This window comes from Psittacula echo, assembly GCF_963264785.1.
Source record: "Psittacula echo genome assembly, chromosome: 8".
Classification (NCBI taxonomy): domain Eukaryota; kingdom Metazoa; phylum Chordata; class Aves; order Psittaciformes; family Psittacidae; genus Psittacula; species Psittacula echo.
Window position 1 is genome coordinate 9679665 of NC_137744.1, and position 12213 is coordinate 9691877.

A 12213-nucleotide genomic window follows, 5' to 3' on the forward strand; every position below is an offset into this window, starting at 1 on the left:
AGCAGCTACAAAGAAAAATCGCACAGTTCATTAGTAGAAAGGTAGCCATGCTCTGCCATCATTGGACCCAATCCTGAGACCTCAGGAAAACAGGTAGAGATAAGATAGTCACAGTAAGGTAGCTGCAAAACAAACAGGGTTTAAACCCCTGGTACAGGGTCAGGGTGAGCAGACCCAGGAGGATGGTGGAGGCAAGCAACATCATCAAGGCCCAGCCACGCTCTGCACACTAACCTTGCTGTGTAAGCTAATGGGCATAGACATGGCATGGTAGGCACTCACTGGCAGCAAGTTCCAGCAGCAGTTCCTCCTCCATTTGACCAGTCCATTTGCAAACACAATGCAAATGTATGCACATATATATATACACACACTCTGTGTCCACAAAGAAACGTGAATTCCAGTACTTGCTCTAGTCCAACAGCTTGGAGGGCTGGAGAGGCAGGGAAAGGGATGTTATTCAAGCTGTTGCTTTTTGGGCTGTACGATCTCCTTATTTGCAAGAGTGCTATAAGGCTGACCTCTCAGGAACCACATCAAAGACCTGTTTAGCTTGGAGAGACAGCAGTAGGCACAACGCATGCCTTAAAGTAACCAGTCAGACACCATCTGCTGAATTTCTCTGAACTTTATTGGCACTTTAGGAAGAAAAGGGTATGGATTTTAACAACTCCTCCAAACAGGAAAAAAAATGCCTTAATATCAAGGTTCTGTCTGCAGATAAGCACATGGACCCACGGATTACTCCATAACCTTAAGGAACTGATGTTTTATTATAATCCACTAAAAAGACCGGTCAAAAACATAATTTACAGCAACCAAAAAAGAAATAATAAAACAAGAAAAAAAAACCAAAACACCAAAAACCAAGCCAGGCAAACATTTGATAAAGTACTTCCCCCATCCCCAAGAGGAGCAGTTATCCAATGAAACTGGAACATGGAGAGGAAGAAGAACAATTCACTGTATTCTAACAAATAAAAAACCGTGTCTACAAATCTCACCGTAATACTGAAAGCTTCTTACATTAGTTTTCTTGCAAAATATCATTTCTTTACAATACAGTATACATTTCCAAGGGAAGGAGGACCACAACCATAGCCTCCATCCCATGACTAATATTTTCTAATTGTGCATAGCTAGAAGTATTGAAATCAAATATCATTAGATACCACTGGAATATAATACTGGTTAAGAAGAAGGCAGGGCTGAAACAACTACAAAGAGTTAAGTAGACTCACTGGCACAAGCCGTTCTATTCCTATATTGGACCATTTGGAATTAGAACGATTAAAAAACCCTATGAACAGAAGTCATGCCAGCATCATAATACATGATCTCAGCAGTGTGGTGTGACCCAGAGCAAAGAAAGGTTTACTGGTTTATTATTTGAACACATATTCCAGGCACCATACATCAGGTTGTTAGGAAGTTGCTAAAACATAATAAAGGCTTTTCTCACCCCAAAATGCATCAATAGTTGCAATGGACAGAGAAGAAGTGCTGAGAACCAGCTTTAAAGCACCAAAACAGAAGTGCAAAGGTTATCTGTTCCCCCAGTAATGAGACTCACATAGAGCCAGTGCCAGTAACCCTTCAGTACAGAAATACACCCATCAGTTCTGACAAACTTAACTGCAATCTTTCATTTGTGACTTTCAAACTACTTTGGCCAACCGAAAGCTTACCATGTCGTGATCCCCCAAAAGCATGTTGTGTCCAGGGTGGAGAAGGGGGCTTCTACATGACCTACCTGGATGTTTAGAAGGCATCCAGGGTTAGGAACACGCCGAGCTATGCTCCTAACAGAGGTTGGTTGGTTGGCATTCGTATGGATCTCCACACAGACTTGTATTGCTTCCAAAAAATAAAGTAATACAGCACTGGTAAGGTTGATTCCAGCAGCCCAAGCAATTCTTGGGGAAATACTGCAGTTTATTAACACTATCAGGAACATTTCTTTTTGGCACAGTCCCCCTTTACCCTTCCCACAGAGCAAGGAGCTGAAAATGCTCTAGCATTCAGATGTTTTCCTTCTATCACCACTAGCAGTGATACCATACAAAGGGGGAATCCATAAAACTGAGAAAGCCACAAGATTTAGGATCATGCTAGGCAAGAAAATAAGTCACAGGCTAGCCTGATGACTTCCTATGGAGACAGGCTAACCCCAAGGAGGGCAAAGCAAAGGAGGACTCCATTGTAGGTGGAATCCATTCTTAAGAAGCCTCTTCTGAAGGTTTACATTTCCTTCTATGAAGGATCAAGGCAAAAATCCAATTGAACCCTGAGCGTACATGGCTGTTTCCTCCCCAGAAATGGCAGGAAGGATTCTGGCTAGCTACAGCATGGATAGCTTGGAAGACAGGAGGTGATGGGTAATATAATAACTGGTACAAATGGCTCTTGGGACCAGTCTCACAACCACTTCTAAGAGACAAAGCCTTCTGTTCTCAAAGCTACAAAGGGGCAAAGCATCCTTCTGGGGAAGGAAAAGCACTCGAGTCAGGGATCTGGCAGAATGCTAGTGAGGATTAAGGCAGCAATTGGACAAGTATCTCAGGATCCTCCCCCCTCAAATGCTGCTTGAAGCCAGGAAGACAGATATAGTCTTGTACGTGACCCAGGTAAGAGTATTTTTTGGTCCCCAGCTGCTGATCAATTTTCATGATTGCATCTAGTTTAAACTAAAGGCATCTGAGCTACAGTAGGTGTATACACAGTCATAAGGCACCAATGACTATGCATTAAAAAGGCCTCTTACAGAAAAACCTGAAATCCTATTCACACGACTAGAAATATCCTGGTTCAGAAAGGGAAAATACAGCTACAAAAATTATTAGTCTTGAGTCCTTTTTTACCTACCCCTTTAGGTTTCCATTGGCAAACCCAAAAAAAAGGGCAGTGGTTTTTAGCTATCTCTGCCTCACTGGTTACATTCAAGTCAGACAAATTTCAGTGAACACAGCCATTTACCAGAGACAAAACTTCTGGAAAGCAGGGAATTCGAGGCTCCAAACCACACTGCATCAGTGGAAATATTCCAAAGGCCTCTGTATGATTAGAAATTCAAAGTTCCATCATTAAACAATAAAGGTAACACCAGCAGGAACACCACAGAATCTGTTTGGTCTGCTTATGTTTGAAGGACAAAAGCTTTGGTCTTTTAGAAAGTCCATATTTTACCTCTAACCCTTCTTCCTAAGCTCCAGCCTCCCCTTCTCAACTACATGATTCAGATCCTGTTATCATCAGAAATTCAGACCCTGGCTACTAAGCTTAATACTGAAGCTTGCACAAGTTAGTAGGAAGGCACAGTGTCAAACTTAGCACTTTACTGTACATAATTCAGTGAAACCATCCGCTGGCCTCCTCACCCAGTGGGAGAGGACAGCAACACAGCCACTTCAGTAAGGAATGCAAAACTACACGCAGTGAGACTTTACCCAAAGCCAAGCAATTTCAGATTTGCCCCAATACATGTTTGCTTCAACAAGCCACCCCAGGAAGATGTAAATACTATTCTTTCTTCTGTTGCTTAACTCCAGCGTTTGCCGAAAACTTGATAAATAAGACCATGGTCACTCTTCTGTAGTGGTTCCAGCGTAGCACGATTACGAGTGAATGACGGGAGAGGATGGGAAAGAGAGGAGAAGAGAGTGCAGGGCAGCAGGTGCAGGGAGAGTTTACATGGACTCAAATTCATCGATGCGCTGCTTGGTGTTACCCTGCCGAATTTGACGGAGGGTCTTGTACTTGTCTCGGCCTAGACGCATGTTCTCAGCGTGGATCATGTCATTGGCTGTCTTCTTGGTTTCATCCCGAGCATTTGCCAGCTCTGAGGAAAGAGCCTTCAGAGAAAGGGAAGCAGATAGCAACGGGTTACCACATGCCAGAGACACAAAGCTGGACAAGAAGGTTTCCTACTGATCCTTCAAAAGATTCAGTATCTATGGAAACAGTTAAGCCTGAATGTTTACAGTTCCAGGCAACCTGCTCCAGTTGACCCTGCTTGAGCAAGGAAGTGAGACTAGATGATCTTAAGAGGCCCCTTCCAACCCTGTGATTATATGGAGCTGTTAGTATTTCTCCCTGACATTTGAAGGTAGAAAACATCAGGCAGTCTGTCACCCACATACTTCAAAAACTGAAATGGAGGGACCCCTAAAGACAACAAGAGCATCTTGCAGGATGCAAGCAGTTACAAGGCTTCTATCACAAAAGCAGCTTGACACAGAAGATAAAGTGCACCTCTGTCACTCTGCTGTGAATAACTATCACAGCATGATGCAGAACAAGCAAAGCCTGATGCAAATCAGGCAACTAGCAGGCAGTGTAACAAAAAGCTTGGAAAGACTCAACACCGGAACACTGCAGTTCCATATGGGAAAGTAGCACAGCACTGATCTCTCCATCCTGAGCCCTAGTGAGCTGCTTTCAGGGTTTTGCAACGCAACCCAGACAGACAAGGCAGTTACAGACAGCTGCCTAATAGGAACTGGACCAAGTTCTGAGATTCATTGCATGCAGGGTTATGAACAGCTGTCAGATGGCTGGCAAGACTCATGCAAGCACACTACATCCAACAGATGCTGCTTTTTGGCATTGTCTGAAAATGCTTCACTACTCGCAGTGAAATGGAAGTCAAGGACACAAGAGCTGCCTCTTTGCTCAGTGGTTAAGCAGCTATCTGACAAGATCATGACCATCCCTCTTTCCCCCCCTTCCTTTATTCTTTTAAATACAGTAAATACCAGCTGCAACTATTGGTAAGACAACCAGAAGCAGCCCCCAGACACACACCCTCTCTGCTGTGACTCCTTACCTTCAAGTGTTTCTGGACCCGTTCGTTCTTCTCTGCTTCAGTGGTGCGCTGTTCCTCGCTGCGGTCCTTGATGGTGGCCTCTGACCGTAGCTCAGCACTGGCTTCTGCCGCGTTCTCATCCTGCTCATCATCATGCTCGTTCTCAGAGTGCATGGGCTCAGTGACGTGAGGGGTGCTCATGGCAGTCTTCAACTCCTCTTTGGTCTTTTCTAGGTCCTCCTGCACCATCTGTGCCTGCAGCAGGACATGTCACTGAGTTAGCCAATATAATCCTGAGTGTATGAGTCTTCTCGCAGAAGCACATAGAAGCACTCAGTGCTTATTACAGGAAACCTTGCCACTGAGGCACTATGTTCCAAAGCTACTCAGCCACAATCATTTGCAAAGCTTCCTGCTAACATTTGAGTTTTGAAGAATGCTTCTAATTCATTGAAAATGGGCTATAGGCCTGATTAGTCCAAATATGGCTACATGGGAGTTAGAATGGCCGTCATTCCACCAAGAAAAGTAAAGGTGGGTATTTACAAGGGCCTCAAGCTTGCAGCATTCAGACTTGTGTGTTTTCTAGTGCAGTAGTTTAGGCCACAACACAGAATGAAGAGCAACTCTATAAAAAGTACTGCTGTTTGCCCAGATTCTACTTTACCTTCTGTTGCCACTCTTGGGCCTCGCTCTCTTTCTTCTGCCTGGCCAGCTCCAGCTGCGTGATCCTAGCTGTGAGTTCTGCCATCTCAGCAGCCTGAAAAAGAAAGGCTTTCAGTGGGGACAGAACAAAGTACTTGCTAGATGAAGCATTTAGTCAAAGTCCTGAATAAAACCAGCATCTCCACCATCTTTTCAGTAAGAAAATGTTTCTGTAAACTTCAGTCCAATCGATATCTCCATGATGCAAGGGAAAGCAAAAACCCAAGAAAAGCAATTAGTGAGCTCTACACTCTTCTCAGCATCACATACAAAAAAGGAAAAGAGCACAATTCGTATCTACTGCACAAATAAACTTGTATTCAGGTGCAAGTTCATCTGCTTGAGGCTATAAATTCAGGAACCAGAGTATGCTTCCTTACTATATTCATAGCCTGGTTTGCTTGAAGAGCTTAGATGCTTACCCTGTCACTATTCTCCCTACCCAATTTTCAGTTCACCCACTTACCAGCTGTTCCTGGGTCTTCTGTTGATCGTGGGACGCTTTCAATAAGGCCTCCTTTGCCTCTTCTGCTTCTCTACGTTCTTTAGCCAGTTTCTCTGCTTCCTCCTGAGCTCGTTTCCTCTCCTGTTCCAGCTCCATAGCTCTGCGGGTTTGTTCTTCCAGTTCTGAAAGCATAGGGGAGAATGTTTGAAGAGAGATCAAGTAAAGAATGACAGTAGAAGAGGAATGTGCCTTTACATCTATGTCCTCGATGAGGGTTTTTCCTTCAGAGGTACAAGTAAAGGAGAGATGGAAGCAACTGTTCCTTTCATCTCCTTCATATTGTAACTCGAGCTGGAAGGCTAAGGGACAGGCCTGGGCAAAACTAACAGATTATTTACTCAATTCATTTGTGAGGAAGTACTCGTTCCAAAAATGACAACCTTAGAAGGCAGAGAAGCATACAGTATTTGCTTGAGCAATATCACACTGTAACACTGGCCAAGCAATCAGATAGTAATCCCACCAGCACAGTACTGGCTGGTGTTACCCCAGCTACATTTTGATTTCTTCCCCCTATGGACATGGTGGGATAAAGCTTCCAGCCAGCACATGAACAACTGCAAGGTACGCTTGCTGCCAGAGAGTCATCTTGGCTGCCGTTCACCTCTAATGCAAGCCCTATTTCACCAGCTGCATATGGAGGGCTTACACTCAGCTTTGGAAAGCTAAATTAGGGCCCTAACGCCAGTTAGTACACAATACTGGAGAGCGAAACAGCCGAGATGCTCATAGCTACACTCTTCTCACTACACCTTTCTCACTCAGATTATGCATATAAGGAAATACTGGAACAGTTCATATTACCTTGCTGAGCTTTCTTGGTTTGCTCCTCAATTTGCTTGAGTCTCTCCATTAGCTCTTCTTTTTCACGTTCAATCTTCTCCTTCTCCTTTTCTGCCAACTCTCTCTTCTTCTTCTCATTCTCCAGCAGGGCTCTGATAAGAGGGAAGTCATAATGCAATTTCAAATTAACAGCTACCCAGACTGAAGCACTCCTAGTAAAGCCATAAGCACACAAGAGATGTGTGCTACAGCACACAGCTTGTGAGTTTTATTCCACGCATGGCCCCTTATAGCAGTGCAGAAAGAAAAAGCTCTGCTGGCATTTATCTCGATTACAAGTTGATAATAGCAATGCTATAAGGGAAAGCTCCTTATATCAAGATCTACATCAGTCCTGTCAAATGGACAGGCAAATCTTTAATTCCAAGAACGTGACTGTGGGTCACATTTGTGATACATGCCATTTCCATCATTCCATTAAGATCTACTGAAGCACAAAGCAACCTGCTCTATTTTTGGCTCCAGTATATTAAGGTGCTGCCAGCAATTTATACCACATGCTATTGTGCAGTGATCAACCAAGTCCAGGTTACTCAGAACCCTACCAACCTCTCCATTTGTTTCTGATGCTTTTCTTCCCGAGCTTGTGCTTTCATCTGCTGCACCTCAATGGTATCTGGTTTACGCCTGCGCATGTAGAGCTCATGGTTCCCCATACAAAGTGCCAAGATCCGTTTGTTAATCCGTAACCGAGGGGCATAGAATACAAAGTCCTTGGGACAAGAAAAAGGCAGCATTAGACCTGTTCTTTTAGCATAAGCAGCCCCCTATGCAGGCTATATGCTCTAAGACCCTAAGCTCTCTGGAACTGCTCACCAGGTTTTCTTAATGGTATCCAATTCATTGGTAGTTAAACACTTATCTTTCAGGAATGAATTCCAATCCAAGAAACACATACAGGGCCTAAGCGCCCAGCTTGTTGTTACAGTGTGCTGGGTTTCACTGTAAAGCATCCTTGGCACAAAGTACACAGCAACTTGGCTTCACAGTTTCATTACAAACATTATCAGGAGCTGGCTTACCAGGCACACTGAGACTATGACTTTTCCCACCTTTCTAACCACACTATTACTTAATGCAACAGTCTGACCAGGCACACCAAGGCCAGAAAGGATGTTAAGTATTATGTCTAATGGATAAATAACTGTTCTATTAAAAACGAGCAATAGTGGCAGGGAACTGCTTCCAAGCAGCAAAGCAACAAGAATGAACAGAAGGTATCAGCTGATGCAGGAAATTAATAAACCTTACAGATGAAACCAATTACATTAATAATAAATTTGCAAGAAAAAGCTCTCCCAGCAAACCCCACAAATTAACCTGAAGCTTCAGCTTCAAGCAAGGTGAAAAACTGCAAGAGACCATCCCAGGCACTACTAAAGCCAGCCGCAAAGGAAGCATTCATGTTAACGTAGGTGTCTCAGATCCTAATTGTATTATCAGAGAATGTGAACAGTCTTAGGAGAATCAGAGATCTAAGCAAAGAGCTTCTCCCTGGCACTGAGTTTGAACAGCTTAAGGTTATACTCAAAATTCTACCCTCCTAGCCAGAAACAAATCCCAGTTATCACCCTACTGCCATTAGACCCATTGGGTGCATACTGCCCTGAACAGATCAGGTAGCAGAGCACTGCTTAAGTCAGCCTTGACATTATTATGAAGAGACTAAGGGGGGCTGGTCACTCAGCTGAGCCACCAAAAACTTCAGTTTGAATGTTGCTTCTTACTGGTGCTTTCTTGTCAATAGGCTTGATAACAAATTTCTTGTCATTGAACGAGATATTTCTGATCTCACTCCAAGGGAATCCAATTTTCGGTGTCAGCCTGCAGAAATGGAAAGCAAAAGGAAATAAGAGCCCCAAGTCATTCCAAATTCTTGACTTACAACATAAAGCTCAAAATTCAAGCAAATCTGCCCTCATATTTCAGTGTTCTTACATTGACTGGAATAAGCAAAATCAGTCATGCAAATGAAGTATAAACATAAGAAGCAGTTTTTCAATCCCACTTTTTTAATGGAAAACAGAACTGAAGAATGCATCTGTGGCAGGAAGACTGGGGACACAAGTAAAACTAGCTTAATAACATTTGCCAATTTCTTACATGTTTTGGTCCAAAGCAGCACATTTTATGGATCATTCTGGCAGCGTGAGAGCACAGCCAAGAACATCGAAATTGTGAAGTTTAGCTAAAGAACTGAATTCCAGAAAAGTTTCATTTTGAATGCCCTTACACTGGAAAGGAGCTAGAAGCAATGATGAGGAGAGGGGGGTTTATTACCTGTCATTCTGCTCGTAAATGTTGAGTCCAAGAGCATCTACGCCTAGCCAGAGTTCAGAGCCCTTCTTGTTCTTAATGCTGAAGTAGTTCACACCATACATCTCCAGGTCCTGTGCAATTTTCAGGTACTCCAAGACAGCATCTTCTCTGCAGCATGCAAAAAGAAAGCAGATACTCTTTTATAGGTCTGTAAGCCACTAGAAGAAGAGAGTGTTATCTTCCTACATAGGCAGAGCAGCAAGAAGCTGCAAAGGTTCCAAGCACCACACTAGTAGATAATACCAAACTGTGCAAACTCCCTTTTGTTTTAGCAAGAACAGCCAGCTGATGTGGACTAGAGATGGCAGAGGCATGTGAACCTGGGTATACTGAGCAGAATAACCTGAAGAATGCTAACTCCTCCTGAAGAATGCCACAGGTTTTTTTATGTATTCATACATTACACACTAGCATTTACCACTCTAAACACTCCAGTTTCACACTGCATCGGTTACCTAATCATTCCTCGATGCTCCTCATGCCACACCTGGATCCTCTCCTCCCATTGGTCCTTGTTAAGCTTGTGCTGCTCGAGAACTCTAGAAAGAACACACAAGATGTTTAAAACCAGCCACTGCATTTATGCATAGTCACATCACTCTTGAATTATGTTTCATTAAAAACTCCATTGGCATCACATTTTCCCCACAAAAGTATTCCAGGAAATACAGTTTTATTATAAGGCTAGCTAGAGACACACCGGTCAGTATTCAAACTTCTGACAAGTGACAAGTTGTATTCAGTTGTGCTTCTCCTTGGTAGCAACTATTTTGTTTTGGAGCTTCTCTCACTACTTCTGATTAGAGTTTCTTCAGGAGCAATAGGATGTTTAAGATCAAAGCTCTTAATTACATGAATACTAACACCAGTCCTCAGAGAGACACAAGGCTATATTTTATTCTGAACATTCCAATCAAGACATCTCCTACCCCAAAGAATCCCAAGCCCTTCAAAGCAAAGAAGGTCTGAGGCTACCCAGGTTCACTCACCTCTGTGGGAGCAGTTTGTCACTAGCAAGGTAGCCGGACTTGTGCACCTCTTTGTTGAAGTCTCCGTATTTTGACTGGACAGCATAAGAAGCCAGAAGGACAGCTGTTTCTGGAGGGCAATAAATGTCATCATTCAGAATTGCCTCCTTCACTTGAAGGAAGAAGAGGCGCTGTGTGATGTCCTGGATCAGCTCTTCTGCCACATCCTCTGGGTAGAATTTGGCACGGAATTTGAAAAGCAGGGGGCTTTCTTTACGTACATCCTGTGCTGTCACCTGGAACAGAGTTATCACATTTTATAGCCTACATACAAAGTGAAGGGGAGTGGGTTTATAACAGCAAGGCAAGCATGCATTAGGAAAAAAGAAAAATTCTCTTTTCCAATGCAGAAATGAATGGGCAGAAAAGCAAGGATTTTCAATCCCTTCTTGCCAAATACCTCATCACCTCTTCCCACAGGACTTTAGACAAGCCACTAGTTATGATCAGTGCCAGGTAAGTTACCTTCCAGGTTTCTCTCCAAGAAGCTCACATGAGCACCACACAGCACATTAACAGAAAGGATAACAGATCTGCCTGGATAACAAGCAGGACCAGATGCAGGAGGATCAGGTCAGACCCCATGACTCCTTGTACCTTGGGGAGGGGATGCCTAGACTGAAGGAAGGCAACACCAACTCACTACTCTTATGGTACTCCAGGTGTGTGGAGAGGCAAGACCAGATCCCTGACAGAAGTAGAGAGACTGAAGTTGCCCCTGCCCTCCAAAAGAAGGGAACCCAGGACAAATGAAAGCTTGGAGCAAACATACCTTTTTGTTCAATTTCAGCCATGTTGAGAAGCCCTTGGTGTCTTGATACTGAAGTCCAAAAAACCAGACCTCTCTTAGACCAATTGTCTTGACGACCTGGAAGAAAGATGATTAGCAGCAGCCCAGCCAGGCAGATCTCACTGTGCAAGGCAAGTTCAGGCAAACACAACCAGTGCTCTAGCCTTCTACCTCCCCTGCTACAGTGCACAAACACGGATAACGCAGCATCTGAGGGGGTTTAAGTGGGAGATATATTGTATTATTCCCTCTCCCCCATCTCTCTGTGGCTTGCTGCTATTTATAAACAACAGCTAGGACACTATTTTCTTCAGCTAATTATAAAAGACAACATTTTTAGCCAAAATACAATGCAACAGCTCTGAAAGGTGCAATAGCTGCCAGGAGTCAACAACACAGCTCCACTTACCATGCAAATGCACCACTCCTGGGAAAGCCATGAATCACCTGCAAGGTTGTGTCCTCCTAGGCTGTACTGGTTTAAGATCTGTATTCTACTCTACCAATAGCTGTAGACAGGCCTTTCATGCAGCTCTTTGATAAGTGGCAGCATTAAGATGTACTGCAGTGGGGAATGCTATTCCTATGCCAGGACAAAGCTGCCACAAAAATGAACTACATCATTAGGTAAGTTCTCTCCTTGGTCATTTCCCTAGCACACCGTGGGTGCTGTGTAAGTAAGAGTTAAGGCTTTATGGACATACTGTAACAAGAGACAAGAGCCTCATGGGGGGGCAAGACTACTGCTCTATAATGCTACTGCTGGTAAAAAGGAGGGGGAGGTTTCTTGGTGAAGACTGTTCACTAGCATAAGACCAGAGCTCTGTGCCCTGGCAAGTCTGGAACATGCCACAGCACACAGCAAGTCAAGAAACTTAGGTTCCCCCACACCTCTCCTGAACTCACAGTTGTCCTCATACCAGCACCTACCTGCCCCCTCCATTACTAGAAAAGGAATGGGAAGGGAGAATACCCTTGTCTTTGACATGGCACCTAAGGTACAACACTGCAAGCTGATTTTACACCCACTCACCCGACAGGCTTGCTCACAGCTTCCCTCCTGGAAACTGGACAGCAGGGTATGAGCCTTGCTCCGGGAAACCCACAGCCTGATCATGGAGTCCCCCTCTGCCAGGTAAGCTGAGGTCATTGTGTACTGCCTTGTCTCATGGTTTATGATTTCTCCCTAAATGCCTACTTCCTCTTAATTTACTTTAAG

General features: G+C 43.9%; 1 protein-coding gene across 1 annotated transcript in view; it reads right to left on the reverse strand.

Annotated features, from left to right (window-relative positions):
• Positions 1–228: 228 nt before the first annotated feature.
• Positions 229–12213, reverse strand: part of MSN (moesin) — a 43107-nt gene continuing 31122 nt past the window's right edge. The window contains exons 3-13 of the mRNA XM_080624917.1: positions 10977–11072; positions 10166–10440; positions 9632–9715; positions 9138–9284; positions 8585–8681; positions 7407–7570; positions 6819–6949; positions 5976–6136; positions 5472–5564; positions 4826–5059; positions 229–3851 (exon numbers count right to left, since the gene is read on the reverse strand). Of these exons, the coding sequence (XP_080481043.1) occupies positions 3687–3851; positions 4826–5059; positions 5472–5564; positions 5976–6136; positions 6819–6949; positions 7407–7570; positions 8585–8681; positions 9138–9284; positions 9632–9715; positions 10166–10440; positions 10977–11072 (1647 nt within the window). The 3' untranslated portion in view covers positions 229–3686. The remainder of the gene's footprint in view (positions 3852–4825; positions 5060–5471; positions 5565–5975; positions 6137–6818; positions 6950–7406; positions 7571–8584; positions 8682–9137; positions 9285–9631; positions 9716–10165; positions 10441–10976; positions 11073–12213) is intronic.